Here is a 12,982-nt window from a genome sequence, read left to right as displayed (position 1 = left end):
TGGTAGCACCTTGAGGGAACAGGAAAAACGCTCCTAAAGACAAAACCACAAGCTGAGTGTCTGTAGCTGGGGATTTTAAGGATGGAGGTGGATTGTGGAAAAAAAAAAAGGGGGAAGGAGAGTGAAGAAAGATTGAAAGTGAAGAGAAAAAAGATGAAAGAGCAGAGGAAATAAAGGTCTGGAAAGGTGTGAGGCAGACACACTTCTCTCAGAGGTTGGAAGAATGGGAAAAGAGTAGAAGAGCAAATGAGGATCCTGCCACATCTTCTTTTAGAAAGCACTCAGTCACCTGAAGAAAAGCTGGATGTTACACTGTGTTACTGTTCAAAAGCAGCAGATCAAAAATATTTACTCTTTCTGTCTTTAAAGACTAGAAACTTTTCAAGTCGGCAGGGACCTTGGAGATCACCTAGTTTAACTGCCTCCTTTCACAGATGAATAAACTGAGGATCAGAAAGGCTAAGCGATTTGCCTGAGCTTGCTCAGCTACTAGGTGGTAAAGTTCAGACAGGAATCCAGATCTTCTTTACCACCATCCAAGGCTCTCTGCATTTTGTCAAGTGCTTTTCTACCAACTCCAGTACCTGAGAGAGGCTAGTAAACTTTACAAGGAGAGTAGTCCAATGGAAATTTTTAGCTTTACAGAAAACTAATACAATATACGTGTGTAACCCATGTTAAAAAAAAAAGACTGCAAAATATTAGACTGCTGAGCTGACACAACATAAATAGGATCAGTACAACTAGAAGACTATCTGCATATATACACATACTGAGACTTCAAAAGCTTTCCATATTAAGACTTATTTGCTATAGAATTTTTAAATAAATAATTTGCCAAATTTTTCATTAAGTTTTAATTCATATACTATAAAATTCACCCAGTTTAAAGTGTACAATACAGTTGTTTACTACCATCACCACTTTTTAATTTTAGAACATTTTTATCACCCCAAAGGAAATCCTATAACCATTAGCAGTCACTTCCATTCTTCCTCTCCCCCAGTTCCTGGCAACTATAAACCTACTCTCTATCTGCACGGATTTACTGATTCTGGATTCGACTTCATGTAGATGGAATCATACAATATATGATATTTTGTGACTGGCTCCTTTGACTTAGCATAATGCTTACTGCAGAATTTTCATGTATTATCCTGAGTTATTGTATTGCTTTGATCTCAATTACCACTGGACAAAATGCACTTTTATTTGACAGGTTAATAAAAATGTCCACTCTTCCAAGTGAATTCCCATCAGTCAAAAATAGTCTCTCTTGATTGCTAACCAAGACTTCTTGGGTTCGGGCCTGTGGATATCTGCCTGAGAAGGTGTGCTGGTTGTACACCCAGAAAACAGAGAGGCAAGGACTGGGGAGGTGATAAGTCGCAGCGACCGCGCTTGCCAAACGCCTGGTCACCTGAGCTGCTCTGACGGGGAAGACACAAAACGCAGGCTCAGCAAAGTCTGTGCCTTTGTGGAGTACTGGAGTACCTGAACCTGAGCCGATCAGACCTGGGAAGTGCATGTAACCCAGCGCTGGCCGCGGACAGCTCCCAGCAGAGCAACCTAGAGCCTAAGCAGCATAAACAGGAAAAGCACACACGCCGCGGAAGCAATCCCATTGTGGCCAAGACACTGCGAGCACTCCCCACAGATGCCCGTGACATTTGTTAGCAGCGTTTCCTCCCTCCCCACAGCAGGACTAAACAGGTGAGCTGAAAAAAAAAAAAAAGAAAAAAAAAAGTGTCCACCACCACCCCCTGGTGTCAGGACAGGAATTAGACACTGAAGAGACCAGCAAACAGAAGCGCTTTAACAGAAGGAACGGCCTTGGAAATAACAGATGGAGAAGTCTTGAGCCTACTGCAAGAATAAGACTGAAAACCAGAGGCAGAGGCTTAAGTCCAAATCCTGAGAACACCAGAGATCTCCTGTTCCAGGGAACATTAATTGATAGGTGCTCATCAAATGCCTCCATACATACACTGAAACCAGGCACCACCCAAAGGTCAACAAGTTTCAGTGAAAGACATAACACGCAAACTCTCCAGCAACACACGAGAATAGCCCTGAGCTTCAATATACAGGTTGCCCAAAGCCACTCCAAACCCACTGACATCTCAAATTCATTATTGGACACGTCATTGCACTCCAGAGAGAAGAAATCCAGCTCAACCCACCAGAACACTGACACAAGCTTTCCCAGCCAGGGAACCTTGACAAGTCACCCATCCAACCCCACACACAACGAGGTAACTACATAATAAAGAGAACTCCACAAACGGCCAGAAGACGGAAAGGCCACCCTAAGCACAGCAATATAAGCAAGATGAATAGGCAGAGAAATACCCAGCAAGTAAAGGAACAGGATAAATGCCCACCAACACAAACAAAAGAGGAAGATATAGGGAACCTACCTGATAAAGAATTTCGAATTTTAATTGTGAAAATGATTCAAAATCTGGAAAGCAAAATGGAGTTACAGATAAATAAAGTGGAGGAAAGGATTGAGAAGATGCAAGAAATGTTTAATAAGGAGTTAGAAGAAATGAAAAAGAGTCAATACACAATGAATAATGCAATAGATGAGATCAGAAACACTCTGGAGGGGACAAACAGTAGAATAACGGAGGCAGAAGACAGGATAAGCGAGCTAGAAGATAGAATTGTAGAAATAAATGAAACAGAGAGGGAAAAAGAAAAACTAATTAAAAGAAATGAGGACAATATTAGAGACCTCTGGGACAATGTTAAACGCCCCAACATTTGAATTATAGGAGTCCCAGAAGAAGAAGACAATAAGAAAGACCATGAGAGAATACTTGAGGAGATAATAGTTGAAAATTTCCCTAAAATGGGGAAGGAAATAATCACCCAAGTCCAAAAAACCCAGAGAGTCCCCAACAGGATAAACCCAAGGCGAAATACTCCAAGACACATATTAATCAAATTAACAAAGATCAAACACAAAGAACAAATATTAAAAGCAGCAAGGGAAAAGCAACAAATAACACACAAGGGGACTGCCATAAGGATAACAGTTGATCTTTCAACAGAAACTCTTCAGGCCAGGAGGGAATGTCAAGACATACTTAAAGTGATGAAAGAAAAAAACTTACAGCCCAGATTACTATACCCAGCAAGGATCTCATTCAAATATGAAGAAGAAATCAAAAGCTTTACAGACAAGCAAAAGCTGAGAGAATTCAGCATCACCAAACCAGCTCTCCAACAACTACTAAAGGATCTTCTCTAGACAGGAAACACAGAAAGGGTATATAAACTCGAACCCAAAACAATAAAGAAAATGGCAACGGTATCATACTTATCAATAATCACCTTAAACGTAAATGGGTTGAATGCCCCAACCAGAAGACAAAGGCTGGCTGAATGGATACAAAAACAAGACCCACATATATGTTGTCTGCAAGAGACCCACCTCAAAACGAGGGACACACACAGACTGAAAGTGAAGGGCTGGAAAAAGATATTCCACACAAACAGAGACCAAAAGAAAGTAGGAGTAGCAATACTCATATCAGATAAAATAGATTTTAAAACAAAGGCTGTGAAAAGAGACAAAGAAAGAAACTACATAATGATCAAAGGATCAACCCAAGAAGAAGATATAAAAATTATATTTATTTATGCACCCAACATTTGAACGGTGGTGCTGGAGAAGACTCTTGAGAGTGCCTTGGGCTGCAAGGAGATCCAACCAGTCCATTCTAAAGGAAATCAATCCTGGGTGTTCATTGGAAGGACTGATGCTAAAACTGAAACTCCAATACTTTGGCCACCACATGCAATGAGTTGACTCACTTGAAAAGACTCTGATGCTGGGAGGGATTGGGGGTGGGAGGAGAAGGGGACGATAGAGAATGAGATGGCTGGATGGCATCACCAACTCGATGGACATGAGTTTGAGTGAACTCCGGGAGTTGGTGATGGACAGGGAGGCCTGGCATGCTGTGATTCATGGGGTCGTAAAGAGTCGGACACGACTGAGCAACTGAACTGAACTGAACTGATGCACCCAACATAGGAGCACCGCAATATGTAAGACAACTACTAACAAGTATGAAAGGGGAAATTAACAACAATGCAATAATAGTGGGAGACTTTAATACCCCACTCACACCTATGGAGATCAACTAAACAGAAAATTAACAAGGAAACACAAACTTTCCATGATACAATAGACCAGAAAGACCTAATAGATCTCTATAGGACATTTCACCCCAAAACAATGAATTTCACCTTTTTCTCAAGTGCACACGGAATCTTTTCCAGGATAGATCACATCCTGGGCCATAAATCTAGCCTTGGTAAATTCAAAAAAATTGAAATCATTCCAAGCAGCTTTTCTGACCACAATGCAGTAAGACTAGATCTCAATTACAGGAGAAAAACTATTAAAAATGCCAACATATGGAGGCTGAACAACACGCTGCTGAATAAAGAACAAATCATAGAAGAAATCAAAAGAGAAATCAAAATATGCATAGAAATGAATGAAAATGAAAACACAACAACCCAAAACCTCTGGGATACTATAAAAACAGTGCTAAGGGTAAGGTTCATAGCAATACAGGCACACCTCAAGTAACAAGAAAAAAGTCAACTAAATAACCTAACTCTACATCTAAAGAAACTAGAAAAGGAAGAAATGAAGAACCCCAGGGTTAGTAGAAGGAAAGAAATCGTAAAAATTAGGGCAGAGATAAATGCAAAAGAAACAGAAGAGACCATAGCAAAAATCAACAAAGCCAAAAGCTGGTTCTTTGAGAAGGTAAATAAAATTGACAAACCACTAGCCAGACTCATCAAGAAACAAAGGCAGAAGAACCAAATCAATACAATTAGAAATGAAAATAGAGAGATCACAACAGACAACACAGAAATACAAAGAATTATTAGAGAATACTATCAGCAATTATATGGCAATAAAATGAATAACTTGGAAGAAATGGACAAATTCTTAGAAAAGTACAACTTTCCAAAACTGAACCAGGAAGAAATAGAAAATCTGAATAGACCCATCACAAGCACGGAATTAGAGGCTGTAATCAGAAATCTTCCAGCAAACAAAAGCTCAAGTCCAGACAGCTTCACAGCTGAATTCTACCAAAAATTTAGAGAAGAGTTAACACCTATTCTACTCAAACTCTTCCAGAAAATTGCTGAGGAAGGGAAACTTCCAAACTCATTCTATGAGGCCACCATCACCCTAATCCCAAAACCTGGTAAAGATCCCACAAAAAAAGAAAACTACAGGCCAATATCACTGATGAACATAGATGCAAAAATCCTTAAAATTCTAGCAATCAGACTCCAACAACACATTAAGAAGATCATACATCATGACCAAGTGGGCTTTATCCCAGGAATGCAAGGATTCTTCAATATCCGCAAATCAATCAACGTAATACACTACATTAACAAACTGAAAAATAAAAATCATATGATTATCTCAATAGATGCAGAGAAAGCCTTTGACAAAATTCAACATCCATTTATGATAATAACCCTCCAGAAAGTGGGAATAGAAGGGACATACCTCAACATAATAAAAGCTATATATGACAAACCCACAGCAAACATGATCCTCAATGGTGAAAAACTGAAAGCATTTCCCCTAAAGTCAGGAACAAGACAAGGGTGCCCACTCTCACCACTACTATTCGACATAGTTTTGGAAGTTTTGGCTACAGCAATCAGAGCAGAAAAAGACATAAAAAGAATACAAATTGGAAAAGAAGAAGTAAAACTTTCACTGTTCGCTGATGACATGATCCTCTACACAGAAAACCCTAAAGACTCTACCAGAAAACTACTAGGGCTAATCAATGATTACAGTAAAGTTGCAGGACATAAAATCAACACACAGAAATCCCTTGCATTCCTATACACTAATAATGAGAAAATAGAAACAGAAATTAAGAAAACTATTCCATTCACTGTTGCAACGAAAAGAATTAAATACTTAGGAATATATCTACCTAAAGAAACAAAAGACTTGTACATAGAAAACTATAAAACACTGATGAAAGTAATGAAAGAGGACACTGATAGATGGAGAAATATACCGTGTTTGTGGATTGGAAGAATAAATATTGTGAAAATGAGTATACTACCCAAAGTAATTTATACATTCAATGCAATCCCTATCAAACTACCAATGATATTTTTCACAGAGCTAGAACAAATAATCTCACAATTTGTATGGAAATACAAAAAACCTCGAATAGCCAAAGCCATCTTGAGGATGAAGAATGGAACTGGGGGAATTAACCTGCCGGACTTCAGGCTCTACTACAAAGCCACAGTCATCAGGACAGTATGGTACTGGCATAAAGACAGAAATATAGATCAATGGAACAAAATAGAAAGCCCAGAGATAAATCCACGCACCTTTGGGCACCTTATCTTTGACAAAGAAGGCAAGAATATAAAATGGAGAAAAGACAATCTCTTTAACAAGTGGTGTTGGGAAAACTGGTCAGCCACTTGTAAAAGAAAGAAACTAGAACACTTCCTAACACCATACACCAAAATAAACTCAAAATGGATTAGAGAGCTAAATGTAAGACCAGAAACTATAAAACTCCTAGAGGAGAACGTAGGCAAAACACCCTTCGACATAAATCAGAGCAGGATCCTCCAAGGCCCACCTCCCAAAATATTGGAAATAAAAGCAAATAAACAAATGGGACCTAATTAAAATCAAAAGCTTCTGCACAGCAAAGGAAACTATAAGCAAGGTGAAAAGACAGCCTTCAGAATGGGAGAAAATAATAGCAAATGAAACAACCGACAAAGAATTAATCTCCAAAATATACAAGCAGCTCCTGCAGCTCAATTCCAGAAAAATAAACAACCCAAGCAAAAAATAGGCCAAAGAACTAAACAGACATTTCTCCAAAGAACACATAAAGATGGCTAACAAACACATGAAAAAATGCTCAACATCCCTCATAATCAGAGAAATGCAAATCAAAACCACAATGAGATACCATTTCACACTAGTCAGAATGGCTGCTATCCAAAAGTCTACATGCAATAAATGCTGGAGAGGGTGTGGAGAAAAGGGAACCCTCTTACACTGTTGGTGGGAATGCAAACTAGTACAGCCACTATGGAGAACAGTGTGGAGATTCCTCAAAAAACTGGAAATAGAACTGCCATATGACCCAGCAATCGCACTCCTGGGCATACACACTGAGGAAACCAGAATTGAAAGAGACACATGTACTCCAATGTTCATTGCAGCACTGTTTATAATAGCCAGGACATGGAAGCAACGTAGATGTCCATCTGCAGACGAATGGATAAGAAAGCCTTGGTACATTTACACAATGGAGTATTTTTCAGCCATCAAAAAGAATTCATTTGAATCAGTTCTAATGAGCTGGATGAAATTGGAGCCTATTATACAAAGTGAAGTAAGCCAGAATGAAAAACACCAATACAGTATACTAATGCATATATATGGAATTTAGAAAGATGGTAACCTTAGCCCTGTATACGAGACAGCAAAAGAGACATAGGTGTATAGAACAGTCTTTGGGACTCTGTGGGAGAGGGTGAAGGTGGGATGATTTGGGAGAATGGCATTGAAGCATGTATATTATCATATGTGAAATGAATCACCAGTCCAGGTTCAACGCATGATACAGGATGCTCGGGGCTGGTGCATGGGGATGACCTGGAGGGAGGATATAGGGAGGAGGGAGGTGGGAGGGGGGTTCAAGAAGGGGAACACACGTACACCCGGGGTGGATTCATGTCAATGTATGGCAAAACCAACCAATATATTATTGTAAAGTAATTAGCCTCCAACAAAAAAAAATAAAAAAGATGAAACTTAAAAAAAAAAGTCTCTCTCTACTCTGAATTTTTTCCACATTACCTATTTCTCTTTTTGGCCCTAATCATTTTCAACCCTCTATTAAAAGTATTTGCATTTTCCACAGTGATATAAGCTCTTTTCATCAATGCATTCAAATATTTATTGAGTGCCAACTACAAGTCAAGCATGACGCTAGGGTATCCTTAAGGAAAATTCATATTATCTTTGTACCCTCAAAATATCTTCCATCTGATTTACTTTATTGTTACATATATGTTAGGTAGCATATTGAAAAGCAGAGACATCACTTTGCCAACAAAGATCCATATAGTCAAAGCTATGGTTTTTCCAGTAGTCATGTATGGATGTGAGAGTTGAACCATAAAGAAGATTGAGTGTCAAAGAATTGATGCTTTTGAACTGTGGTGCTGGAGAAGACTCTTAAGAGTCCCTTGGACAGCAAGGAGATCAAACCAGTCAATCCTAAGGGAAATATTCATTGGATATTCATTGAACTATTCATTGGAAGGACTGATGCTGAAGCTGAGGCTCCAATGATTTGGCCACCTGATCAAAGAGCCAACTCATTAGAAAAGACCCTGATGCTGGGAAAGATTGAAGGCAGGAGGCGAAGGGGATGATAGAGGATGAGATGATTGGATGACATCACTGACTCTATGGACATGAGTTTGAGCAAACTCCGAGAGATAGTGAAGGACAGGGAAGCCTGGCACGCTGTAGTCCATGGGGTCACAAAGAGTTAGACATGACTGAGCAGCTAAACAACAAATGAGCTAAGTACTTAGTAGGTACTTCTCCATACCCCTAATAAAAAGATTTACTAACCCCATGCTTTATGCAAATCCTAGGTGACAGTGAAAAACTTGGAATTACATCATCTGATCTGTATTTGCTTACCAATTAACGAACTACTCATTGTCCTCATCTTTCACTCATTCCACTACAGAGAAACAAAGGCAAATTTCACCCAAGGTGAAACAGAAAGCTTGAATTAATAGTCTAAAATACTTCTGCTTTGACTAAAGATTGATAAATCTTGACATTTCAAAACATTTTGTGGTACCTTGGCTGCACAGTATCCTCAGTCGACAGGGACAAGTTCTCCATCTCTTCAGCATTTAAGCCTATCTCAGTGCCATAGTTCTCCTGGAGCAGCTGCCAGAATTCCTGTCTGGTCAAGCTCTAGAATGACACAAAGATTAGCCTAACCGTTGGGAACACAACAAATTATAACACAGTAACTCAAAACATGAATTCTGACATCAAAATGACCAGCTGTGCAGTTACTAATGTATGGCTTTGGAGTTGTTTGACCTTCTAGATATCAGTTTTCTGCATCCATAAAAAGCAGGTTAACAGAATGTATTTGACAGAGTTGATACTGGAAATAGGTAGATATTCTTATTAATTTTTTGTATCAAAGGATTTTTTTTTTGGTGTCTTTATTTTTTTTTAATTGGAGGCTAATTATTTTACAATATTATATTGGTTGGTTTTGCCATACATTGACATGAATCCGCTCTGGGTGTACATGAGTTTTGTGTACTATAATAACTACTGTGAATAGGAGGCAAGATATTTAAAATCCTTTTTTTATAAAATAATTGTTCATAGTTTCTGGCAATTACTAATCTGTGATTTAAATTTTGCAACCCAACCAGTGTACCAGGGTGGTGGATCACCATTCAGAATTCCAATCAATTCAGAATCCCCTCCCCTTAATTTATAATGTATCTGAATATTTTAACTATATGTGAAACCTCATATATCAGTAAATTTTAAATTATATTTTCCTAAAATGCAAATTGCAAAAGTCTGGAGTTTAGAATATTTCTTTTATTTTTATTTAAAGTTTTTTAATGTTGACCATTTTTATAGTCTTTATTGAATTTGTTACAATAGTGCTTCTGTTTTATGCTTTGGTTTTTTGACTGTGAGGATCTTAGCTTTCCGACTAGGGATCAAACCCATACCTGCCGCACCAGAAGGCAAAGTCTAATCACTGGACCACCAGGGAAGTCTTCATTTTTATTTATTTTTCATAAAGTTCAGCTTGTTCTTTCTTTCTAAGTATTATTGGTTGTTGTTCAGTTGCTCAGTCATGTCTGACTCTCTGCAACCCCATGGACTGCAGCACGCCAGGCTTCCCTGTTCTTTACCATCTCCCAGAGTTTGCTCAAACTCATGTCCATTGAGTCAGTGATGCCATCCAAACATCTCATCCTGTTATTCCCTTGTGCTCCTGCCTTGAATCTTTCCCAGCATCGGGGTCTTTTCCAATGAGTTGGCTCTTCTCATCAGGTGGCCAAGGTATTGGAGTTCCAGCTTCAAGGTACTATCAGTCCTTCCAAGAATATTCAGGGTTGATTTCCTTTAGGATTGACTGGTTTGATCTCCTTGCAGTCCGAGGGACTCTCAAGAGTCTTCTCTAACACTACATTTCAAAAGCATCAATTCTTCAGTGCTCAGCCTTTTATATGGTCCAACTCTCATATCTACTAGATATGAGGACTAGTAGAAAAACTAGAAAAACCATAGCTTTGATTAGATGGACCTTTGTTGGCAAAGTGACCTCTCCTTTAATAGACTGTCTAGGTTCATCATAGTTTTTCTTCCAAGGAGCAAATGTCTTTAATTTCATGTCTGCAGTCATGAAAGTAACCATCCAAAGTGATTATGGAGCCCAAGAAAATAAAGTCTGTCACTGTCTCCCCATCTATTTGCCATGAAGTGATGAGACTGGATGGCATGATCGTTTTTTGAATGTTGAGTTTTAAGCCAGCTTTTCACTCTCGTCTTTCACCTTCGTCATGAGGCTCTTTAGTTCTTTCCTTTCTGCCATTAGGGTAGTGTCATCTGTGTATCTGAGGTTATTGGTATTTCTCCCAGCAACCTTAATTCGAGCCTGTGCTTCATCCAGTCCGTCATTTTCCATGATGTACTCTGCATATAAGTTAAATAAGGAGGGTGACAATATACAGCCTTGAGGTACTCCTTACCCAATTTGGAACCAGTCCATTGTTCCATGTCTGGTTCTAACTGTTGCTTCTTGACCTGCATACAGGTTTCTCAGGAGGCGAGTAAGGTGATCTCTTTAAGAATTTTCCACAGTGTGTTGTGATCCACACGTTGGTCTTTAGCGCAAAGAAGCAGATGCTTTTCTGGAATTCCCTTGCTTTTCCTATGATCCAACAGATGCTGGCAATTGATCTCTGGTTCTTCTGCCTTTTCTAAATCCAGCTTGGACATCTGAAAGTTCTCGGTTCACATATTGTTGAAGCCTAGGTTGAAGGATTTTGAGCATTACCTTGTTAGTATGTGAAATGAGCAGAATTGTGTGGTAATTTGAAATTCTTTGGCATTGCCTTTCTTTGGGATTGGAATGAAAACTGATCCTTCCCAGTCCTGCGGCCACTGCTGAATTTTCCTAAGTTGCTGGCATATTGAGTGCAGCACTTTCACAACATCATCTTTTAGGATTTGAAATAGCTCAGCTGGGATTCCATCACCTACATCAGCTTTGTTCTTTGTAATGCTTCCTAAGGCCCACTTGACTTCATACTCTAGGATGTCTGGTTCTAGTGAGTGACCACACCACCATGGTTATCTGGGTCATTAAGACCTTTTTTCTACAGTTCTTCTGTGTATTCTTGTCACCTCTTCTTAATATCTTCTGTTTCTGTTAAGTCCATCAGGGTTAAATAATCTAATATAAAAAAAACTCGTGTATTACAAAGGAAAACAAAAATAGTATGGAAATCAATGGTCTGATTTTTAGACATCAGTCCTGGGTGTTCATTGGAAGGACTGATGCTAAAACTGAAACTCCAATACTTTGACCACCTCATGCGAAGAGTTGACTCACTGGAAAAGACTCTGTTGCTGGGAGGGATTGGGGGCGGGAGGAGAAGGGGACGACAGGGAATGAGATGGCTGGATGGTATCACCGACTTGGTGGACATGAGTTTGAGTGAACTCCGGGAGTTGGTGATAGACAGGGAGGCCTAGCGTGCTGTGATTCATGGGGTCGCAAAGAGTCGGACACGACTGAGCGACTGAACTGAATTGAACTGACAGATGGTTAATTACATAATTAAGCAAGGTACAGGGAGGCAGCATTACATGAAGCAATTGCTGGCAAGATTCTTTACTTCTCTCACTCATTCAATAGATATTTATTTAGAACCTACTAAATGTATAGGACAACACAGGTGGCTCAGTGGTAAAGAATCTGCCTGCATTGCAGGAGATGCAGGTTTGATCCCTGGCTTAGGGAAGATTCTCTGGAGAAGGAAATGGCAACCCACTCCAGTAATCTTGCCTGAAAAATTCCATAAACAGAGGAGCCTGGTGGGCTACAGTCCACGGGGTCACAAAAGAGTCAGACACAAGTTAGCAACTAAAGCACACCAAATGTATATTACTGCACTGGATACGAAAAAGGATAAAAATGATATCCTACTTGTTCTCTAACAACTTATTATAATACAGTTGAAAAAACATGGGAAACTTTTAAGTAAAAGTTAAATAGGACAAACTATAACATTATTACGTACTAAAGAACTGATGGAATCAACATGATATAGAAAGATAAAGGAAAGAAACATTAGTGTGGTTTAGGATGATCAGAAAAGGCTTCACATTATAGAAGGGTCTTCAGCTGAGCTGAAGGAATGCAACAAATAGAAAAAATGGAGAAATTAAAAAATTGGGGAGTGGAAGTCTACATAGAAATATAGAATAAATACATGAAAAACACAAGCAATATTTTTTCTGAAGTCAGTAATCACTGTATCAAACTACTTGGAGTAAAAATTTTAAGTGAGGAAGTAGTAGGGATAAATATAGAGATTTTACAGGGCCAAAACATACAGATATCTTGAATTCTTCCCAGCTGTTCCCAAGAACAAATTCCACATTTCCTTTTTTTCCCTCTGTTTATCCGCTCTGTTTAGTAGCTTTGGTATCTTTGTTTGTTATGTTACACTGGATGACCTTCATCATTTCATGGAAACTCAAAGACATTAAGAACAAAATTTCTGCACTTTCGACTGCTAGTTCCCAGGTGACTAGCATTTCATAAGAGTAGCTGTTGAAACTTCAGAT

General features: G+C 39.0%; 1 protein-coding gene across 15 annotated transcripts in view; it reads right to left on the bottom strand.

Annotated features, from left to right (window-relative positions):
• The window catches only part of GRAMD1C (GRAM domain containing 1C), a 110,882-nt gene that overhangs the window by 38,050 nt on the left and 59,850 nt on the right, over positions 1–12,982 (bottom strand). For all 15 annotated transcript variants that reach the window (XM_055427931.2, XM_055427974.2, XM_055428046.2 and 12 more), the window contains one exon: positions 8,940–9,058. In XM_055427931.2, the coding sequence (XP_055283906.1) occupies positions 8,940–8,983 (44 nt within the window). In that variant the 5' untranslated portion in view covers positions 8,984–9,058. The remainder of the gene's footprint in view (positions 1–8,939; positions 9,059–12,982) is intronic.

The sequence above is a fragment of the Moschus berezovskii genome, chromosome 1 (genome assembly GCF_049115385.1).
Source record: "Moschus berezovskii isolate FMDL1 chromosome 1, NW_MosBer_1.0, whole genome shotgun sequence".
NCBI classification, from domain to species: Eukaryota; Metazoa; Chordata; class Mammalia; order Artiodactyla; family Moschidae; genus Moschus; species Moschus berezovskii.
Note: the sequence above shows the minus strand (reverse complement) of the source record. Positions and strands in the feature narration are given on the sequence as shown.